The 23,661-nt window shown below is 36.3% G+C and overlaps 2 protein-coding genes and 1 non-coding gene across 6 annotated transcripts in view; 1 reads left to right on the top strand and 2 right to left on the bottom strand.

The window, feature by feature from the left end:
• XRCC4 (X-ray repair cross complementing 4) overlaps positions 1-23,661 on the top strand; it is a 275,028-nt gene that overhangs the window by 3,491 nt on the left and 247,876 nt on the right. The window contains exon 1 of one of the 4 annotated variants that reach the window (XM_045999511.1): positions 22,740-22,807. The exons of 1 other annotated variant lie outside the window; for it this stretch is intronic. The gene's annotated coding sequence lies outside the window, so the exon portion shown is untranslated. 2 more of the 4 variants (XM_045999513.1, XM_045999514.1) reach the window with 2 other exon arrangements.
• TMEM167A (transmembrane protein 167A) lies at positions 900-22,625 on the bottom strand. The gene is made up of 4 exons (XM_045999517.1): positions 22,512-22,625; positions 14,588-14,697; positions 9,724-9,758; positions 900-4,797 (listed from the first exon to the last, which is right to left on the bottom strand). The coding sequence occupies exons 1-4, from the start codon at positions 22,512-22,514 to the stop codon at positions 4,727-4,729; spliced, it is 219 nt and encodes a 72-aa protein (XP_045855473.1). The 5' UTR covers positions 22,515-22,625; the 3' UTR covers positions 900-4,726.
• LOC123939563 lies at positions 12,772-12,906 on the bottom strand. The gene has a single exon (XR_006817928.1). It is a non-coding gene; the product is annotated as a small nucleolar RNA U109 (small nucleolar RNA).

The raw sequence follows: 23,661 nt of genomic DNA, 5'->3' as shown, positions 1-23,661 counted from the left end.
CAATATTTATGTTTTTTCCAGACAAATCTGTTATGGTTAAGGAAATTAATACAAACCCTCTGAATTGAAAACAGATTTTGCTTTCCCACTATGTTAAATTCAGTGGTCTCAAGCAAAGCCATTTTGAATTGTTTTGACCTGAGGTAGGAATCAGAAATTTAGGGATTTTTCTCCATAAGGTCTCAGAATAACTGGCAGTTATGATGGAGCAGTGAGGGAGGTTTATAATATACACTGAAGGAAATAACTGAGATAGTGTTTTCTATTCATACCTGAAATGCTTTTTGAGTTCAAAGTTCAACTAAAAAAAAATAGTTGTTCCAATTCATTTGGTTAAGTAAATCCTTTCTAGTTACAGGTGTAACAGAAGTTTATCTGTGTCAGTTCAGTGCTGGAAAGGTAACTGTACAAAGACCATGCTGTGCAAAGCAAGGCACATAGTATATATAAATTTTGTCATATTTCCTAATAAGTGGTATAAATTGTCTGAATAATTGGCGGACACTGCTCACAGATTTTGGACTGAATGTTTGGGTATTTCAAGGCTCTTAGTGGAGGACAAGGTTAAAGTAACTGTCAACTATTAATATTGTCACTTTCACTCAAAATCCAATTTCTACTGTGTCTAGGGGGGGTGTGAATTAATGACTTCATATCTGAAGCAAGTCATTTAGGCTCTTGAAGGTTCACTCAGAGAAACGGCAAAATAACAGCTTTCAGATGCAAACATAAAAAAACTCCCCTGAAAGAATCTTGACCAGCCATGAATTAAAATACAGGTAAAATTAACAGAAACATTTCTCTTTTCCCATCTTATTCAAAAGGTGCCAATTTCAATTTTTTAACCTCTGAAGAAACTCTTCTCACTCATCTGACAGTAAGACAAAATTGGGAGGCTCTTGAGAGTTCGTTTTGATTTTTATTACACAACACAGGATGATTCTGTTGTCTTAAAATCACAGGAAATAGATTTCCACCTTCCCTTTTTTGATGCCAGAGTTGCATTTTGAATTATTTTGGGATTAGTTTAGGGCGAAGTAAAGAAACCATGGAAGGCAGTGTATGCCTGACATAATTATGAAGCTATGTTTGGAAGCCAGTAGTAACTTGCTGATTTAGACTGACAAGGCTGTCGTATTCACAATGCTGCTGTTACTCAGTTACTTTGATATTGAACATCTACTGTTTACTGAACACCAGAAAAGTTCAAAGTGGTCCCTAAGAATCTTCAATTCCCGTCAGTTTCCTATGATCCAGTAACTTCCCAAAGGCTTTGAAGAGAGTGCAAGTCCTTGCTTCCTAGAAATCTTTCCTTTGCACCCGGGAAATGTACACAGTGCAACCGCCTCCGCTTCTTGTGCAGATGGATGTATGTGTTAGAATCATAGCTGCTTTAGGTAGTGACGAGTATAAGCTTTTGAGAGTTGCTGAAAATATGTGACTGAACTAATGTTTGCCTTTACAGACTATGCAGGTGAGTCTCTGGAAAGTATACTCTTGTATTCATGGTCCAAATTAAGGTTTGCATGGATATATTTAACCTTGTTTACACATACACCTAAGATTTTTTTTTTTTTTCAAGTCTTTTTGTCAGGCAGGAGGGAACATACACTTAACTTCAATTTTGAGGTAGGTAATAGTAGTGAGAAAAAATACAAGACCCTCTCGGATCTAACCTCAGTCCACTTTTTTAGGCTTATGTCTTGATACTCCCCAAATGGCACAACAAGTTAGGTGCTTACAGTTCATAATATACCACTGGTGCTTTTGCATACTGCTCTTAAATTCAGCTTAAGCACTGCTTCTCTGGCAGGAAATTCTTACCTCTAAGGTGTCACCCTTATTTTCTTCTGGAATTATTTCAGTAATAAGCACTATCACATTGCAGTTTGTATAAGTAATTTCATCTCTCTCATCCATTGCACTGTGAACTACTACTAGAGGACAGAAATTATGTACTTGCTTTTCTGTCTTCAGTGATAAAGTACTACATGTACTCCATAAATGCTTCTTGAAAGAATGGTCAAATGTAGAAATTCTATTTACAAAATGCTAGGTCTTTCCCACAAAACTAGGGAGAGACCTGTTCTTTTTTTACTTTGTCATTTCATTCTGACCTCCTCTAGGTCCTAAGATAAAATGAGACCGATCTGCCCATTACTAAGGTGAAGGAATCTGTTACAAATTACCTATTACTATTCTTCCCAGTATGAAGGGGCTATTATATTGCATTTGAACATGGAAAATGCCCAGTATAGGAGCACAGGCATTTACAAGACACTGGATTTGAATCCAATTTTTTTTTAAGCCATGCAGGGAATTCAACAGACTAAATGGCCTTTTGATTGACCATCTTTTAAGACTGCCCTGAAAGAAGACCAGTTCCTGCCATGGACACAGCTGAGCCCATTCAGGAACTAAAATATCAGCCCTGAACAATTTCCAGGAGAGATGGAATAAAAAAATTCTGGAGCCAGGAAAGAGGTTACGCAGAGTATTCAAACCTTGGTAAGCTGTGGACTTCAGTGCCCACCATCCATCCCTTCCAGCCCTGCAGTTAGTCTCTGTGACAGAAGCAGTCCATCTGATGCTAAATTGATCCTTAATCCTCTTCTGCATCCTACCACCCAACCAATACCACAACAGGAGTATCTTAATATTCTGTGGGCCTAAAACTACCTATGCTGCCCTTTGGGTTAGAGAACAGGATTCAGTGGTAGCTCTTTGAAAAAAACTACATTGAAGAAAAGCAATTAGCAACTGCTAATTGCTTTTCTTCATAGAATCCTCTGTCTTTTCTCTGTGTCCCAAAGAGCTTGTGTTTCAAAAGGTCACAGTGTCTGGGGTCAGAAATGAGCTGCCTCCCACTCTGTTGAGCATCTACACACAGCAAAATTTTCTTTATGTTACCACAGATTTTTCAAAGAAATTATTTCTTCCTCTACTTTCCACCTAGCTTCTTCAAAATGCCAAATTTAAAGAAATGCCCTAGAACTGATTATCTAGAATATTCTTCCTTTTATTCATACTAGGTTTGTGTTAGCATATAAAAGATTAGTTGACATAGCTTTTGTAAAGTCTAGTTGGCAGGAGAGTGGGACAACAGATGGGCTCAGAAACCAGACCCAGAAAGGTGACTTACTCTGCATGTATATGCTGATAAGAGTTCTATTTTTAGGATACCCTGAAAATTCTTGACCTAATGCAAAGCCCAAGGGACAGTTCAGAGTAGGCACAATGATCATAACCTGATTCCCTCTCTAAAGCAAAATATGTAACTTTTGGCCAGAGAGATATGCCAAAAATGTAAAATAAACAATTATATTGATAGCCTATAGCAGCTTTTATCTTCTGTGAGAAAAGCAAGCAATGCTTAACAAGCTTTTCTTATGCTTCCTAGAATTCTTTTCAAGTACTTTAAAGTGGTCTTTAAAAATAGATGGCTTTTAGCTCCAAACTTTGTTTCTACAGAAAGAGCTACTGGCAGCCTCATTTTCAAATAACTCTAAATAATTTTCTTAAAAAGAGAGAAGGAATTAATAGCGGAGGACAATATCTAATTAGCACTACCTACAATGGGCAATTTTTAGGTAAGATGTTTATGTTCCTTTTAGCTTGAATTTCAGTTGAAACTGAAAAAATGTTAACTGAACTTTTAATAATGCTCTACTGCAAAATTTTTTAGTCATATTCCAAATGTTTCTCTTGTTTTGATGGAAACCGTTGAAGGTATTTCTTTGTTATCAAAACCCAAAGACACTTATGACAAGTTATATGTATAAGAGATCTGAAAACTGTTTATCATCACCTACTGAGTTATTCAGAAGATTCTCGTTCAAATTGACACATAAAAAGTAAACTAGACACATTAAAGTGCTGTATTTAAAAACAAACAAAATACAGTTTGTGTTTTGGGGCAGTTAAAGTAAGTGGAGACCTGACACTAAAAAGAATGAAAACACAAACAGGATTATCATTCTGTAATTGTTCTATTTTGCTATTTTCACTCTAAGTACGCAGTCTTATTTAGAGAATGACAGTGGTCAAATTTTCAGAGGCTACTATACCAGTCAGTTATTCTAAACTCTTTTATGCTAAATATGAACATCTTCCCAGTACTACTCTAAGTCTGATCTCATTTATCTTCCTCCTTAAGAACTGCATAGCTTGTTTTAAATAGCTGAAACACCTGTGATACACTAGCGAGTTTGCTTCGAGGTACTCTGTTAATGCTCTGGTGTGACCAGGGGAAAAAGCAAGCATTATTAAATATGAACGCAATCCTTACCAACACAAATTGAACTTTTTCCCTAATAAAAAAGCTAGTCCAGAAAAATGTCTCATTCTATAAGGATTTATCATTCCCAAATCACAGTGAGAGAAACTTGGGTCATTTACCAATTTTGTTTTCTATTATGCGCCTTAGAGATACCTCACGAAAAACTGGTATCTGACATAACAGAACAACATTTGCAGAAGGTAATATTGTAGTGACAGTACTGAGGTTGATTGTTATAGACATATTAAACTCTTTGAGTATTAAATGGTTACATCCTATTTATATAGAACATTGGTCCAATAATAAAAATAGAGAACAGCAGCTGGAAATTTATCTCATTCAATGTTCAGAGATAAAAGGGTTAACCATTCATTCCATTATTTTCTGTAAATAAGTCCTTTCCCATACTGAAATCTGATGGCAATTAAATTCTGATATTCTTCCAAGCTACTGTATGAAGAGGATGCTGAAGGCCATCACTATACAGCATACTGCAACGTAAGGACTCTTCCGTTCACCTATTGAAAAAAAGGGGGAGATGTTTATGTTGATTAACTGAGTTTAAGTTATCATGGATAACTTAGTTTAAGTTATCAAGGATAACTGAGTTTAAGTTATCAAGATATCATGGACCATATCATATCATGGATATGATAAGGTTACTATGGGAGAGGGGTACATGAGGCTCAAGATAAAGTTCTTAGCTAGGGGGCCCATACATTTGGGGAGATGGGCCAAACAAGCAGTGGCTGCCACATAAAAGCAAGTACAACACAGAATGAGCTAGATTATGCTGATTTTTTTTTTTTTTAATTTATTTGACAGAGAAAGACACAGGGTGAGAGGGAACACAAGCAAGGGGAGTGGGAGAGGCAGAAGCAGGCTTCCCACTGAGCAGGAAGCCCGATGCAATGCTCTATCCCAGGACCCTAAGATCATGACCTGAGCTGAAGGCAGTCATTTCACCGACCGAGCCACCCAGGTGCCGCAAGAAAGAGACTCTTAACTATAGAGAGAACAAACTGATGGTTACCAGAGGGAAGGTGGGTGGGGTGGGGTGGGGGATAGGTGAAACAGGTGGTGGGGATTAAGGAGTGTATTTGTCCTGATGAGCATTTCGTGATACATGGAAGTATTGTATCACTATATTGTGTATCTGAAACTAGTATTACACTGTATGTTAACTAACTGCAATTTAAAGAAAAACTTTGATTACTCTTGGGCTAGAAATGTAGAACTTAAAACAGCCACTTTTATGAGTCAATTTTCACGTATGTTTAAAAAGTTGTTTTGGAGATTTTCCTTTGCCTGAAGTAGAATGGAGTTGGCTTGTGAAGCTATCTTGCAGAGTGACCCTGTGATTTTGAGTTACCCAAACTCATCTCATTCTTTCCTGCTTTTCATTTATTGAAGGGCTGTAGAGTTCCACAAAGCACCAGGCATTTATGCTATTTTGAGGGTGCATGAGAAAGGAAGAAGATGAGGGAGTGATGTGCTACTTCTAGAAATAATCATGGGCATATACCTGGTGTTGAAGTAGAGACTATATATACTCCCCTCACTTGTTTTTCTATGTTTAAAATCAGCTCGCTTGCGGCATCTGGGTGGCTCAGTCGGTAAAGTGTCTACCTTCAGCTCACGTGATCACCCCAGGCTCCTTCTCCCTCTCCTCCCCATTGGTGCTCTCTCTATCTCTCTCTCTCTCAAATAAAATCTTAAAATAAAATAAAATAAAATAAAATCAGTTCTCTTCCAGTAACTAAGTTTCTTCAGCAAGGACTGTTTTATTTGGCAAGTTTAGTTAATTACCTCTGGAAAATGTCAATCTTGACCATCCTCATCAACTAAAACCCTCGAGGTCATTTTTTCTTTTCAGAGCTTCCTCAAAGAGCTCACAGTTATGTTGTTACTAATTTTACCTTTGTGTCTGCTCAGTGACAATATTCACAGAAGATATACACATATAAGTAGAAGAAACATTGTTTTTCTGAAAGTGTTTTTCTATCCATAGACTTTGAGCTGCTTTCTAGCTAAAGGAAAATTAAAAAAGTGAGACAACAGCATTTTCACAATGCTGCTATCTCAATAGGAAAAAAAAACAATAATTTAAACTAAAAAATTACTTGGGTCATCATTTTTAACTAATGTTAATTTTTTGGGCAAGTTATCAAACAAAACCAAACTTTATTCAGACATAATTTTCACGTGGATATCGTTAAGCAAGCCAGTCACTCTAATTAGGGCTAGATACTCTAATTTTCCAGTATCATCTTATTAAACACCTAAAAGAAGAAATTAATATTGCCCTAAGTTCTCCATCTGCTGGAAATTAAGTTTTGAGGAAGTTCTTCTCTTCCTCATCTTCCAACTTAGAATGCTATAATTTACATATGGGTTTCATTTTCCTGTTTTTGATTTTCTTGAAAGAGACTGCCATGTGGTAGAACTAAACATCTTTGGTTGAACTTGGGTAAGAACGTTACTTCTTGTCTGGTCTTCAGTCTGTTTAAGTGAATGTGAAACAGTTGCTGTAATGTGATGTGTAACATGATAAGATGATTTGGCTGGACCTTTTCCTATTAAAATTGCATCCTTTCTTGGTGGATATATTCTGTGTCAAGATAAGAGAGGAGCATGTGGCTGGGAAAGTCTGCCTATCAGCATCAACGTTTTTGGGGCCATTTTGCCAAATGAAATGCTACTGCTTTCACATAATTGGCATGAACGAACACTTTAACTGAACCATTTAGCGTATGGCACTCATACAGTCAAGAGAAAAAATGAAAATAGTAACTGACCAAGCAAAAAGAAAGGCACAATTTATAATTAGACATAAAAATAGATGATATCACAGGAAATCATTAAGAGAGCTACAGACTAGATGCCTTAAACTTTCAGCTATACTTTTAAGTAACCATTGTGAAAAGGGTCACCTAGGTTGGCTACTGAATGAAGCTGTATATACTTCTCTAATTTATTACACAAATGGATTTAAAATACCTTCACATTTAACTTAAAATCCCTTAAATATTTTACTTGTGAATTAGCAACTTCATAATATTAAGATGAAAGCTCTTCCTCCTAACTCCAGACTTCTTATATTTTTACCAGTGAATATTCAGTATTCCTCTGATCCAGAGAATTTTACTGTATTTGAACTGTCCTATTCTTCCATTATGTTCTCTTTTTGCAGTTTACTTGAGGTATTCTTTGCACTCTGTTCCTTGACAATATTATTTCATTTTCTTTGGTGCCTTGGCTTTGAAACAGTTTGTTTTACACATATTTCCATTTACTACTAGCTATCAGAATTAGCCATCAAGGGTTCTCTTCTGTCTCTTAATCTCTTCCTTCTCAGTTATTTTTAAAGTGATTAAGATTTCTACTGTTATTTTAGGCTTTGCAGCTGTTGAGAATGACTGGATGTCAGGTAAGTTTGTACAACAGATTTCTGTAAATCTAGGCTGAGCCTTCTCAACTTTGGCACTACTGACATTTTGGGCTCATTCTATGTGAAGAGATGTTCTGTGTACTTTAATATGTTTAGCAACACCCATGAACTGTACTCAGTATATGTCCCTCCACTCTAGTGGTGACAACCAAAAATGTCTCCAGACACAGTTAAAATGTCCTGATTGATAACAACTTATCTAGGCTATATTTGTGCTTTACCTATCTAAAGTCAATGATCTTTTCTACAAAAGAAAGATTCACTTGTCTGTCTCGCTAACAGATAATAAGTCCAAAGAACACTGAGGAAGGACAGTTTAACATGTTAAAAGCACAGTGAATTCTCAAAAAGATGTCTATTTCAATAATCAATACATTAGAATGAGGGCCTAGAAAGTACCTCTCTCTGAAACTATTTATAGTACACTGTCATTTTCTATAGTAAGACACCTGAAAGACCAACGAATCTTGTGATCTAATCATAACAGATTCTAAAATGACTTCTATGTAATTTGGTATGAAGCTTACAACTTCAGTTAATGGGTCTTGCCTAGTTTTAAAAGCTCAAAGGAAGACAACTTGCTCTCTCATAATTATTTATATCCGTGGCTAACAATGTATTTCTAAAATATGTTTTATTTAGAAAAATTTCTAAAATGTTACAAAATCTTCGTTTGTAGTTCTCAGTGTTTAATCAGTTTCGTTTCCTGTTATGGAACATCTTCTAAATCTTCCACATTTATGATAAATGAATCCAAAAGAAAACATAATACTCTGGATGGAACACAGCTTATCTAAGGGACATGACTCCTAAATTCCCCCTCCTATTTAAAGTGATCCACTGGGGTAATCAGGCTGTTGTCAGACTAATTGTACTGTCAAATACAGCAACATTTTTTTTTTATCATGGAAGTCATACCTTTATAAAAGAAAACAGTTACATCAAATTAAATATTGGAAGAGTACTAAAACCTAGCTTTTTTTCAGGGGGTCATGTAAATAATTCCAAAGAGGAGAAATATTCATTTTGTTCTGTCCAAGTGGAACAATCACAAATTGCTCTGTAATGCTTTTTTGTTTTTCTTTTTTTGAACTAGCTATGTTAAAAAGGGTAAAATCTATTATTTAAGAACACTGGTGAATTACATCAGTAAAGTACATTTTAATTCATTCACTTGTCAATCATTTGAGTCTCTACTATGAACTAGGCACTGTGCTGCCTTCGGCTCAGGTCATGATCTCAGGGTCCTGGGATCGAGTCCCACATCGGGCTCTCTGCTCGGCAGGGAGCCTGCTTCCCTCTCACTCTCTCTGCCTGCCTCTCTGCCTACTTGTGATCTCTGTCAAATAAATAAATAAAATCTTTAAAAAAAAAAAAAAAAAAATAAAAAAAAAAAAAATAAAAAAAAAAAAAAAGAGTTTATTATTATTTGAACAAAAACACACGATGACACTACTAATTTTACTATGAAAAGTTAGAAGATAATCACATTTAACTTTAATCAATTAGAACAAAATTCAGTTATGATCACGTGAGAATGCTTTCCAAAAGCAACAAATAACATTCTTGGACTCAGCGTAAGGGAATAAAGTGAATAATTTTAGATGACTGCTTAGCAAGCCTTCCATTAGATGGAAAATTCATCCTTTTATCAAAATAGTACACGTTATACAGAGCAGCATGCTCTATAAGAATGTGTGCATAAAACTGTACACATTTGTCTGAAATCTCAACACTTGGAATGCACAGCATTTGATATTTGAATTAGATTTTTCTTGTAGTTTCCATCTTCCTGCTAATTAAGTATTATGAGGTATCTACCATGTCTAGTATTAAATAGCATTAGGGAAAAGAGTTTGGGGGAGTTCGACAAACTGCTCAAAATTGGGAAGCCTGCAGTTTTAAAACAGATGTCTGCCTTCTGTGAATATGGCATAAGTAAACTGCCCAAGAATTTACAGCTTAAGATGTGGCAATTATAACAGACACTTACCAATTCTGGCGCATTTCCAAAATATACCCAACAATCTGCATATAATAAAAAAGGAAATAGTAGCTATTAATTAGTGAGAAAGGTAAATCATTTTCTCAGTAACCTACAGAGCATTCAGTATAAACTGGCATTTTACCTTCTGATACTTCAAAACTTAAAATTGGTATTGAGCCGCCATTTATGTAGGAAAGTAGGACACACTTGCTTATCAAATGTCAGTGTATATAAACTGTTACAAGCTGGAATATATGTCGTATCCTAGGTTAAACCCACAGTAAATTAATACATGCAGCAAAAATGTGCACAGGGTTTTTTTCATTGTAGAACTGATTCAGTCAACTTCAAGTGCTTAACTCTCAAAAGTAGAACATACGCCAATTTACATAAACATTAATTTTGAGAAAATGGTAAATGAACACAGTTGGTTTGGGTGTTTTGCCATTAAAAAATAAAACTCTCACACTAAGGAAATTACTTTTTATAGAATGTACTTCTATATTTAAATCCTTAAACCATGAACTCCAGTGACAGCATTTACATAACTATGTCACTCAATAAGGAAGGATATAAAAATAGGTGCCTGTGTTTTCAATTTAAGTACAAAATCCTAGTTTAGGGTAGTCTGTATATGAGTTAACTAAATATGACATTTAAAACACATACATTCTGGAAATAAGAATTAGAATGAAAATGTTCATCACCATTCTTTGAATGAATATACTATGAATTAAATACAAATTATATGCATATATCACTTATTCAGCATGTATAAAAAGTACGAGCTTTAAAACAAAATCAACCGAGTCACTGAGATGGCCAGAAGATATGAAAACATTGTAAACAACTATTTTGTTGCTCTGACAAAAGAAGAGTTATGAATGGTGTTATACATAGCTACAAATCAAGATAAATTAGTAGTACTTATTGCAGTAGGTTAGGAGTGGTGTAGTAACAAAACTGAAATGGGTAAATTCCAGGGAAATTTAGGTTATGCTTTTATGGGGGGGGAATCCCAAGAGATGGCTGGCTGATGAATAATTATATATGAGTGATTAAGAATGAAAGAAATTACTGGTTCAATTAAGTTCTATATATATATTCCTCCTTTGAAGTATAACTTCCTGACCCCAAATCAAAAAGTCTCATGGTTCAGTTGCCATGAAATGGGCAAAAATACAAGTTTATTTTGAAGGATGGATATTCTGACAGGTGCAACAATTTTACTATAGGAATAAAAGGACAAAGATCAAAGATATTTTTGAAAATAATATAAGAAAATATAAGGGCCAGATTGTGCCTAAGTTTAATCCTACTTAATTGGCTGCATAACTGTAAGCAAATTTTTTCCTTAATAGCAACTCACCCTCATAGGCTTTTTTTTTTTTTAATATTTTATTTTTATTTATTTGACAGACAGAGATCACAAGCAGGCAGAGAGGCAGGCAGAGAGAGAGGGAGGAAGCAGGCTCCCTGCTGAGCAGAGAGCCCAACGCGGGGCTCGAGCCCAGGACCCCGAGACCATGACCCGAGCCGAAGGCAGAGGCCTAAACCACTGAGCCACCCAGGTGCCCCCTCATAGGCTTTTTATAAGGATTGATTTCATTATTACAAAGAAATTCTTCAGAATAGAAACTAATGGGCTGTGTTCAGTAATACACAGATTAAAGGCACAAGTGACTGGGGCGCCTGGGTGGCTCAGTGGGTTAAGCCTCTTGCCTTCGGCTCAGGTCATGATCTCAGGGTCCTGGATGGAGCCCAGCATTGGGCTCTCTGCTCAGCAGGGAGCCTGCTTGCCCCTCCTCTCTGCCTACCTCTCTGCCTACTTGTGATCTCTCTCTCTCTGTCAAATAAATAAATAAAATCTTAAAAAAATATATAAAGGCACATGTGATAGTAACTTTAGATGTCACTTAAAATTGGCTTACATATTATCAAAAAACTGAAGACAATCGGTTAGTCATTTGCAATGCCATGGTTTCTTGATTCTAAAAATCTATTGAGTATAACATGCCCATTGATTTAAAGTTACTCTGGACAAGGGACTCAGTGGTAGGACACCTGAAGCTCCTCCATGGGAAGCTCAGCTTCCCAAGAACATAATCTAAAACTGTAAGATCACAATCAGGATCAGTTCAGGTTTGATAACCTAGAAATAACTCAAAGCATCATTAGGGAATTGTTACAACATATATACTAAAAACTATATAAATGAAAAAAATTCCCTAACTGAAGCAACTTAGAGATTTATCAGTACTACTTAGGCCTTTCCCTTATATTTCTCTACCTAGACATATTTCTGTAATATGCCAAATGCTATTTATTAAAGATTTTTATTTATTTACTTGAGAGAGAAAGTACACGTGCGTGCACAAGTAGGCAGAGTGGCAGGCAGAGGCAGAGGCAGAGGCAGAGGCAGAGGGAGAAGCAGGTTCTCTGCTGCTGAACAGGGAGGCCAGACATGGGGCTCGATCCCAGGATCCTGGGATCAAGACCTGAGTCAGAGTCAGCCACTTAGCCAACTGAGCCACCCGGGTGCCCCCAAATGCTATTTATTAGAACATAGGAACTTTATTAGTTAGGAAAAACCAATACAGTTATGCTGCTTGGTTTCTACGGTATAAGCCAACAAGTATATATGCTGATAAAGCTAATCAGGTCTATGATAACAGGAAATGAGGGAAAGTAGCAATAATTTATTGCTGCTTTTTAATTCTGTATTATTTGAAGCAGCAAAAAAATTGTTATTTTCAAGAGTGAAATTGTCAAGAACCTGTGTTGTCCAGTTAGCCTACACATCTCTACTTAAACATGGGATATTCACTATAATGAAAGGACAGTTTATTATGAGTCTCAAAAGAACATATACTATCAAAGGACAATGACCCATTAAGAATTGCTCCCAGAGAAAATATTCCTAATGTACAAGTCAAAATGGGGCCTAACATTTATATAAATAGAAGCAAAGTTTAAAAAAAAAAGCCTTCAAGCAGCGGACTATATGAGTACATGCTTCAAAATACAGAAGTAGGCATGCTAGTTCTTTGTCTTATATGTAGGAGAAATATACTACTACTCAACCTCTACTGTAAGGTTGGCAGCCCTGAGAACTCCTTTTTTAATGTAGCATGTAATGGATATATCCCTGCTCCCCAAAGAATGAGGAGCAGACTTTTCCACATGCAACCTACTTTCTCCATAACAGCAGCAGAAAAGCATAAATATTCTATTCCACTACTACGAGATTGTTTTTATAATGAAATAAACACTTAAATATCTTATTAGGTAGATGTTATGTATATATTAGAATACCAAGCAAAACATCAATGAGGATGTTTACTGGTTTCTACCATATGCTTTAAGTCAATAGTCAGGGGCTGCAGAAGACGGGAAAGAATAAAACCATTCATTTAGTTGCATAGAAAGGTTTCATGCACAACTAAGCAACAAGTAAGATTACAGAAATTCAACAAAGGAAGAAAATACTATGTAATTTCATATGATTTTAAAAAATGGACAAAGTAAGTGAAGACTAAGTGCAAGAGGACTTCAGAGAAAAAAAACGTGATGAAAAGTCAATGTCTACAAAGGAAGAGGGGCATTGTCACAAAAACTGTTGGACAAATAACATCAGCAGGTTAAATAAAATCCCTCAGGTTAACAGAAACGGATGATCAGTATATTAGAACAGGATTAGGGATTTTTAATATTTGAAACTGGTTAGAGGTTCTATTTATGCCTTTATATATATTTCAACAACCCTAGGAAATAACAAGGAAGAAATGGTAACAAAAGCTAAATAATTTAGATGACACAATGTCTGAAAAAATGTTAATTATGTCCTCAGATAGAATGGAGGTGAAGGAAAAAGAAGCTGAAATTATTACTCTCATAGCCATCACCTTGCCTCTTGCAGATTTTTATTAGTCAAAAAACAGAATTTGACCTTGCAGGGTCCTAATTTGGCCCAATACAGGTGCTGGAGATAACTATTCCTATGTGAAGTATATTCTTTCATTCTTTTGTTTCTTAAAACAATTAAGTAGGTATAGGCTTTTATTAAGGAAGGATTAAGACAATTTTTCTTAGAAATTAATAAATACACAAGGCAAAGAAAATTTACATAGCTTTCATCACATAGTCTCTGGTTTTTAATATACTTTTCCTTTTGGTTGAATTCAACACGTACTTTTGTATTATGAAGATGGCACTTTAAAATTTCAATTCTGTGTGGTATTATATTTGAGTTCAGATTTTTTCAGGGTGTGAACATATAATACAAGAAATGTGTCAAGCCCAAGACTTAATTTTTACCATTGCTTTAAGTTAGCTAAATATATTTCCCTGAAGATGTTTGCTTTCTGATGCTAATAGGGAACCTATATGATTAGAGCAGTCTTAGACTGGAGAGGGAAATGTCTACATCATGTTTTTTATAGACACAGTGCTTGCAAACTGTTTTATGCTTCAAAAACATGATAACCAACTTGTTTTGTTTTTTTTTGTTGTTGTTTTTTTTTAATAACCAGCTTTACTGATTATTGCATAAAAAGTTAAGGCCAAATACTATCTTTGAAAGTGCAAAATTGTATTTCTAATTCCAGATGAAAAAAACCTGTTCTATCTTTTTAAGTATACTTTTTATAGATATATTTCAGGTCACTTCTGATATTTGTCTTTTTATTTATTAAGATTCTGTGCATACAAAGATTTCAGATTTTTAAAAACAGAGGTAGAAAATAATGTAGAAAGCTGTTACAAAATGAAGTTATATATAGGAATTAAGTTATTTAATGACCTTTATGGCAATTTACCCTCAAAGTCTATAGGACCTAATTTGGGTGGTTAGATAGCATTAGTAACATACCCAGTTTTATTTCTGTCCAGGAGGCTGGGTGCCAAGGATCGGATATAAGCACAGGTACATATAAGCAGCAAGATTACAGTCAACAGACTCTGAAAATTGAAAATGGCAGACTAAAAAGAAAAAAAGAAAAACTGTTATCACAAGAAAAACAGCATAGGTAAAAAATGCCAGACAATTCCATATTAAGAATTATACTTTTGTTCTTCTCAAAGACAAACAGAATGGTATGTCTGTGAACACTTAAAACCCCAAAATCATAAAGTATTCTGAGAGTGTATTTCTCTTTCCATTCTTTGGGCTAAAAATGCAGAAGATGCAACAAAAATTCTAAATTTGAGACCTTGAAAACACCAAAAATGTCATGGATCCAAAACAGTTCACCAAAAACCGAATCAGTATGTAATTAATACAGATGTTTTAGGAGCCAGACTACTAGACAGGACACAGAGTTTACAAGCTCTGAGTATAGCTGGCCATATGACTTCAGCTGAATCGTTAACCTCAGTCTCTCTTTCACATCTGTAAACTGGTTGGAAAGTGGGGATATAGACTAAATGTTGGCTAAAGTTTCTTTCAGTTCTGAAATTGTTAGGATAAGAGTGCTTTGAATTTAAGCCATCATGTTCCATGCATTGACTAAACTAAGCTACTAGATTTTGGTGAAGGAAAACCACTTGCTCATTCACTGCTCATTCTTTAAAACTTACTCAACAAATTTAACACAGGAATCCCAGGAAATCAGTTTTCCAGTAAAGGAAAATGGAGGTGGACTCAGTCTATTCAAAATTCAGTTTAAGCATTATCTTTTCCAGGAAGTCTCCTTGAACCCATTGGCCTCCCCTCTCCTTTTTTCATATACAACTCTTTCTGTTCTCATAGGAACTGTTAAACATTTTATAATGCTCATCCCTGAAAGTGGACAACATCTCATCAGGTACTGAACTCCCATATCTGACTGTGTACCTACCGTACAGGAGACCAGTAAGTAATGGCTTAAAAAATAAAACATTTTTTTTTGAAAGTGCAGGAATACCACCATATATAGTAATATAAGAATAATATTTTCACTACAAAAGGTAGATAAAATATATCAATCTCACACAGTAGCTAGCAATATGCTTATTTAGTAAACTCTGAAGGCCCTCCTATGGTGTCAGAAGTTAGACAGAGAGAGGAGTTACAAAATTTTTTGAGAAAGGCAAAACTGTTACTTTCAAAGTAACAATTGTTAAGTGCTACCTGAAAAGCCCAAAAAGAACCTAGTGAAAAACAATTACACACAATAAGGGAATTGAGTAAGGTGGCTGGGTACATAAGTAAAATATTTAAATCAACGGCCTTCAGAATGACATTACCAACCAGATGAAAGACATAATGGAAAAAAAGTTTCTATTTACAATATCAACTAGAACAAAAAGCTGATGTATCTAAGGATAAGCTTGACAAGAAATGCAGCACTGGTATTAAAGAACAAAATCGACTAAACAATTAAACGTACTGAAAAACCTTAAAGTAGAATGGAGTGGTATACCATGTTCTTATATTGGAAGGCAGTATCATAGAGCTAATCTATAAATTTAAAGTCGACTCAATACCAACCAATTCTTTTTGAAATACACAACTGATTTTGAAGTTCATATGAAAAAAGAAATAAGCAGTAACAGCCAGGAGAATCCTAAAACAAGAATTATCCTTGTTGGAACCTCAGTATTTTTTAACCTGTTATATATTTTTATGATAAATATTTACAAACTATTCAAAATATTAAGAAATTATACATGCCATTCACCAATATTCTTAAAGACAAAAAAAAAATGCTTTTGTACAATTCTAAGCAGTGGCACACAAAATTTCATAATCAGCATATCTTCAGCTGTGTAAACCTTTATGTGAACGAGAAGAAAGCAAGCACTGATTATCTTTGGAAAGATTTTAGCCCAATTCTCAACTCTTTTGGATTTCTCAGATTTTCTGTTATTTTTATGGTCTGAAAAAGATAAAATTTATTTGTAATTACTATTTAAATAGTTGTTTTGTATGCAAATCACTTCTTCATGGATTTACAAAGGATAAAGCTTAGTATGTCTTGGTTTCTTATTGAACTGGATTTTAATTTTACATTTGTGAGAGTAAGTGATACAAATTTTATAACTTGAAAAAAAATAAATGAACTCTAAAGATAAATTCTATATAGAAAAGACAGTATTTCACAGTGTTTATCTTTCAAAGATATTCTGAATATGTGAGTATATTGATACAGTATTTGATAACCTCATGAAATACAAAGTACAGATTTCTTTTCAGTCAACATAACTAAACATTTAGTATCTACTCTTCAGGGAGCAGGAGGCTAGACACAGGATTAAAAAAGTACATAGCAGGATTCCTTCCCTCCAGGAGTCTATAGCTAATGACAATAACTGATATTCACTGGAGGCTTGTTTAGGATTATTTTGTTTATCCTCATATATTTGAGTTAGGTGTTATTAATACCTGTATTTTATATATGAGACAACTGAGGCATACAGCAGTTATAAGCAAGTTAAAACAGGATATGTATTCAAAAAAGTAACTAGCAATTCTTTGTGGCATATATTAAGCAGTGACTGAACCATACTGGCAAAAAAATGCTGTTTTCATAAAGAAAAGCCAAGAAAAGCTTCAAGGAGAAAGCAAGGACTAAGTCAAGAAAGGGCACAATTAGATTGACAATAGAGAACAGGCTCCCAAAGAGACAAAAGCATGGAAAACAGAATCAGGAATATGCATGTTTAAGGAATAATGAGCAGGCTTACTATATCAGGCAAAGGACTGTTGTAGTAGAGTGGCTGGAAAATCAATTTGCAAAGCTGGTTTATCATGTTCCTAATGGAGTATCTAAATGTCACAATTTTTGCATTGTGTACTTTTTCTTTCCCTGAATGTTGTAGTGAAAAAAAAGTGCTTAAATGATAGGATGTTTGGGATCCGTTTCTAGATAATCCATTGTGTGTGGTTGGAGTGTGGGGTTGATAAAGAAACGCTGAGGATGTGAGGCTTCATTATACTCTTCTTTCTACCTTTCTATGTTTGAATTTTTATATAATAGAAGAATTTAAGAGGCACTTAGAGACATGCCTATTATTACAGAAGTGGGGTGTGTATATATACATTTGTGTGTGAAACCCTTTAAAAATGAAAAACCATTTATAAGTGTGCAATATATGATACACACAACTTTGTTTCTGGGGTTTATAGACCCTAAAATTGAAACAAATAATCTTAGGTGGTAAAGGCTTTTAGATGTACTCAGACTCTGACCGAACAAAAATGTTTCAAAGCTACAGACATTAGCCTACCATTTCTTACCCTACCTAAGCATTCCTTTTAATGCTTAGCATCTGTTGTCTGCTGATATAAACTTTTCATCTCAGGCTGAAAGGAAACAGATGTTCCTGTTCTTGTAGAAAAATAATTGGGATTTTCAATAGGAAAATGACATTAAAAAGGAAGAAGGTAAGAAAAAAAGTAAGCAAAACTGATCACAAAATAGAGGAAAAGATGATTAATGAAAGGTGATACGGGAAGTAAAATTCATTTAATTTTTTTTTCAGATCATGAATCTTTTTCAGAACAAGCTACTACTCTTGACTTTCTGATATGCTTCAGATTATTAGTGCTATTTTACTAAATAATTTTCAAAACCAGAAGGAAATCAACTTGATGAGTCCCTTTGCATAATCATTCTGAAGTAAATCACAATTTGTTAGGCCTTCTGAAATTATGATAATTCACTTTCATCTGGCCACCACTACAGCAGATGAAATCATTTATCAATGAAAAGATGAAGATTCATTGATGCAAAGCTTAGTGCTAAAACAAGAAATTACTTGTGATGTTAATACACCTTTTAAAAAATTCTTTACTCAAGTCAATTTGAATATTTACTGCAAATTTAATTTTTATCATTTTACCTAAGAAGATACAATTTCTTGTTTCAGCCATAAGTGAATGTTGAAACTATTAAGTTTGGATATAAGGCAAGAATTCAGTGTAAGGTTTTGTTTTAAATGTATATATAAAAATAGTTTAAGAAACCATCTGACACATTAGGTGTAGAGAGAAAAACAGGGGAAAAGATCCCAGCAGTATAAAGGCACAAAGAACCAATGAGAAAGACAGCAGAAATACACATATTAATATGCTGAACAGTTGTTTGGAGTGCTCAGTGACAGGTTGCTAACTGTACTTCATCTATAGAAAAGCCTAAGCCTACAGTCTTCATTAGTCCTGGATCACTTGAGCTCCGTATAGATTATGTATTTATTTTTAGCACTATCAAAATAAACTGTTTAACCAATTGTTGATTAAGGGCCTTCTTCATGCATAACACCTTTAAGGGAGCTTCAAATGTTGACTGCATCTTATGTAGAAGTAACTGACATATTAATTCCTCCAGTTCAACTGAAATTCACTTTAAAAGAGCTGAATACAAAAGACTGAGAATTTTAAAAACGCCAAATAGTAACAATTTTACTTGTTTTAAGACTTGCTGCTTTTATACAAAACTAGTCATTTATCCCTCTCAGGAGATGGAAGGAGACCCAGAAATGATATTCCTGACCTAATTGTGATAAAAATTATACAGTATTGCAAAAGTGGGTCAGCATTTTATCATTTACAAATCTAGGTCAGGCCAGCATTTTCCAACAAGTTTCTACTTATAAATTTATATGTACCACTATTTTCTCTTAAATTGGAACACATGGAAATGCAGGGATAAATGAAGCCTATAAATAAATATGCAAACACCCCCCCACTTGCCCAAGATAAGTAATCACAGGTGATTAATAATATTTCCATTAACACACAGAAATACTGACCTTTGGTGTTATTAGCATGTAAGTTCAACCTTTGTTGCTTACTGTAAGGTAGCACTTACTTACTGTAAGGTAGGTGAATTATCTTGGTTTAATTTGAAACCAGGTAACCACGATTACTTAATGTTTTAAGGTTAAGAACCTGTCTCTTAGCATAAATGGTCACTATGCATTTGCATTATTTAGGAAATAAACCAATATGCATATTTGCCCTTGGATAAATCTGCACCTCTAAATTATCAGTTTAATTTAATTTCACTTGTAAAATGAGGAGCTGGACTAAATACCCATTTGATCTCATTGGTCCTATTTAAAAAATGTAGACCTTTTTTTTTTTTTTAATATTTTATTTATTTGACAGAGAGAAATCACAACTAGGCAGAGAGGCAGGCAGAGAGAGAGGAGGAAGCAGGCTCCCCGCGGAGTAGAGAGCCGATGCGGGGCTCGATCCCAGGACTCTGGGATCATGACCTGAGCCGAAGGCAGAGGCTTTAACCCACCGAGCCACCCAGGCACCCCAATGTAGACCTTTTCTACTTAACCTTTCCACTTAAAGAACTTTCATGGCTGTGAAGAAAGGTACAGTTCAGAGCAGAAGCACCTCAATTCTGTTCTCCACTGGTAACACAGGTGGTCATTTGGACTTATTTTCATCTCACTGTCATGGTATCTATAACTCATTTGTTATGTTTGTGTTGCTTAGTTCCAGAGCAGTTTTATAGACACCAGAGATCTAAATATAAAGCAACAAGGGGATCAGAGGTGTTAATAGGAGAAAGCATACATAGAACCTTGATAAGCAGTAGACTTAAAAAAAAAAGAAGCAATAAATACTTCACATGTTCTTGATAATTTGATAAGACAAAAGTATTCAAAGGCCAAAGTGCAAATCCTGTTATGAAGAAAGTGTTCTGACCATACAGTCAGAAATGACAAAGACTGATAAAAGGGAAAAACTTTTCAATAGTTGGAGTCAAATGTGGTATGAAGCCTGGCTGTTCATAAGAATAACTTGAAGCTTTTGGGCACCTGGGTGGTTCAGTCGGTTAAGTGTCTGCCTTTGGCTCAGGTCACGATCCCAGAATTCTGGAATGGAGTCCTGCGTTGTTGGGCTCCCTCCCTTTGCCCCTCCCCCTACTCACAATCTTTCTCTGTCAAATAATAAATAAATAAAATCTTAAAAAAAAAAAAAGAATTACTTGGAGCTTATAAAAACTATTGCTGCTTAGAAATTTGGACTGAATTGGGCATGATTCTCTTTCCCCAGATGTAGAGTCATCTGAGTACTAACTCTAGCTGTCATTGTGATGTAGATATTAGAAGACCTGGTCTTTAGAAAACTCCAGCTAGAGAGGGAAGAAATGTAGGCAACAATATATTGCTGTTTTTTGTTTGTTTGTTTGTTTTTTGTGGCAAGTGCTATGGCTGGAGGTACATTGGAGGTATACACACATGGGCTGTGGATGCCCAAATAGAGACCCAGAAGAAAACAGATGGGGTAGGGAAGGATTTGGGGGAAGAAATTTTTAAGGATATTAAGAGGGAGAAAAAGGCATTCTGAAGTTTTTAAAAATTAATGTTAATCTTAAAGCCAGTAGGTAGTTCACAAGAAGCTAAGATGATGAAAATAAATCTTTGACATGATCTATGAGTAGAGTAATTAAACTTCAGCATCTAAGAAGATATGGAAGAATTAAGAGTGACAATTTCTAGGGGCACCTGGCTGGCTCAGTCATTAGAGCATGTGACTCTTATTGCAGGTAGACATTAAAAAAAAAAAAAAGAGAGAGAGAAAAGAAAAAGAAGAAAGAGTAACAGCATCTATTCTTTTTCAAATGAAAAAGGAATCAAATTCTTTAAGTAAGTAACAGTTCTCTGACACTCTAAGAGCACATGTACTCATCTGGTTGTGGCACCTAGGCTAAGATGCTGGAGTATATTCTTGACTAAGAATAGACTGCCATTTTCTAAGTTCTCCAGGAAAGACGCTGTGACTTGTGTCCCATCTATAATCAAAGTTATCAAATTAAATGAGTTTTCAATTAAACGCCTAAAGGTTTAATGCTGTATGGGGTTCTGCAGGAACCTCTGGAAACATAAGCTCAACAGCTTTCAACCCACAATAGCTTTTTTGGGAGTCATGGTTGTTTTTGATACTATAATAAAGGCATGCATCCTTTCTCCAGAAATATACTCATAAATGCAACATTTGGCCTGTGGATTTCATTAAGTTCACTGGGTGTAGAGGCTGTTGGCATTTACCATAACAAAGGTAAAAGGGCTTGAGACAACTTGGGAGATTTCACTATTACTACCACTACATCTGTCCTCTAGCCATGCTGGTTTTACCTTTTTTTCTCTGCCTGGAGATGCAGGCATTTCTTTTGAAAACTTTTCGTGACTCATTTTAAATTTTCCTAAGAGGCCCAAACTATCAAAGGAATCTGCAATAACACAAAATAATACATACAACCTTAAAAATGTGTGGGGAAGGCAGGTCCGAGGTCAAACACCACCTTAAGTTCATTCCTAGAAGAAAAACCACTTCTCCAGAGATCGCCAATAATTAAAACCTACAGTTTGTAAAGCAGGAAGAGCCTGAAAGGTTACTAACTCAACAGACCCCAATTAAGATGTGGAGCTTGGGATTTAGAGCAACAGGCCCGTAGAGACATCAGAGAACGTGAAATAATCCGCGAAAACTGAAGCTTCATGCCTCCAGGAATCAGTGACCAGAAAGAATCTGTATACACGACTGCGTTAAGGCAACCAGCGCAGTTCTTCGAAACAAGTCAGAAAGGTGGACTGTGCAGGAGGCGCTGGTACCTGTGACCGCGGGATCTCTCTGGGGGCGGTGGGCCCTGGTTCGCCCCGGTTCTCCCTGGCTAGGCGTGCAGGGCCCACATGGTCCCCGGGCCTGAGCATCTTCCGAGCCCCGCAGAATCAAGGTAGTGACAGGGCTCCCTGGCCCGCGCAACCAGGGCCGCCGCCCAACCCTCCAGCCCTAGCTCGCGCCCGGAGCCCTTCACCAAGCTAGGGTGCAATCCCACCGCCCCAATTCTTACCATAGTGAGGCCGGCGAAGCCCCAGCCACATCACCCTTCCGGGCCCAGGGCGGAAGAGGCGTGCACGCCCCGCCTGCCCTTCTCGCTCCCTTCCCGCATCCGGTTGGGCTTGTCAGGATAGCTCCTCCCGAGCCGCGCGACCCGGACACCAGGATAGGCTCCTCACGACCGGAAAAGGCAGGAGCTAAAAGACGTCAGGCGCCCCTGCGGAAGTGGACCACACTCTCATTGGCTGCGGGACGTCTGTCTGTGGGAGCGGGCCTTTTGGAGGAGACCGGAAGTGGAGGCACTGAGAGGTAGGGTGCGGAAGTGTGAGCTACGTAGTTTAGTAATAGTAAGTTAGTAATAGTAATGACCGTTTGTGATGTTTTTTTTCCCCCCTCACTTTCTTTTTTTAGTTCCCTATCATTTCCCTCTAGAATACCTCAGTGCATGATTTTTCCCAGCTCGGAGTCCCCTCAATATGTAAGCTCCTGGACCTTACGTTGATGCACTCTCGGGGACGCCTGGGTTCTCTAAACGTAGGCGCAGGGTGTGCACTTGCTACGCCCCCCGTTCAATTTCTCCCTTTGCACCCGAGGGATTCTGTAGAATGCAGAGCGCCTTTGCCGTGCCCTGTAATGGTTTGTGGAAGTAGGAAGGCATTTGAATCCGGAGGGTTGTGTCGAGTAGGCTGTTGGACCCTTCGGACGCTGGCCTTCCCTGTCTCCCAATCCCTCGCTCTTTGTAAACTGTCCGTTGGTTTCACCTGGGGCCTAAAGCATACTAGGCCCTTAGGAGTAAGAAACTTGGTGTAGTAACAAATAGAAAGAAACTGCCCTTTCCTGAGTTGAGTGGTTGCCCAGGTATTCTAGAGAAGTGTTCCATCAGGGAGAGGAATCGCATGCCAACTTTCTCTTTTAATCAGTAGTAGTAGTATTTAGCTTCTTTTAGTTTGGATAATCCCATTAGATGACGCTTTATTTTCCACCCGTTTTTGTCTTTGCATAACCCAAATGGGGAAACAAGTGTTTTGATGTATTCAGTTCGCATAGTTTTTAGGAACCTAATATATGGTTTTTGAATTAAAATGGTATTGCTTTTTTTACCAGTAGTCAAACTCCCTCATTCTCCTTCCTCCCTTTTTACTTTATATCTAGTGTTGATAATG

Source organism: Meles meles, chromosome 3, assembly GCF_922984935.1.
Source record: "Meles meles chromosome 3, mMelMel3.1 paternal haplotype, whole genome shotgun sequence".
Classification (NCBI taxonomy): Eukaryota; Metazoa; Chordata; class Mammalia; order Carnivora; family Mustelidae; genus Meles; species Meles meles.
The sequence above is the reverse complement of the archived record's forward strand: the minus strand, read 5'-3'. Positions and strand labels throughout refer to the sequence as shown.

What these genes read in the sequence shown, in the direction of transcription:
- TMEM167A (XM_045999517.1), bottom strand. An exon ending in CTGGACAGAAATAAAACTGG is followed by an intron (nt 9,759 to 14,587) that starts GTATGTTACTAA and finishes TATTATATGCAG; the next exon opens with ATTGTTGGGTATATTTTGGA. An exon ending in TTGGAAATGCGCCAGAATTG is followed by an intron (nt 4,798 to 9,723) that starts GTAAGTGTCTGT and finishes TTTTTTCAATAG; the next exon opens with GTGAACGGAAGAGTCCTTAC.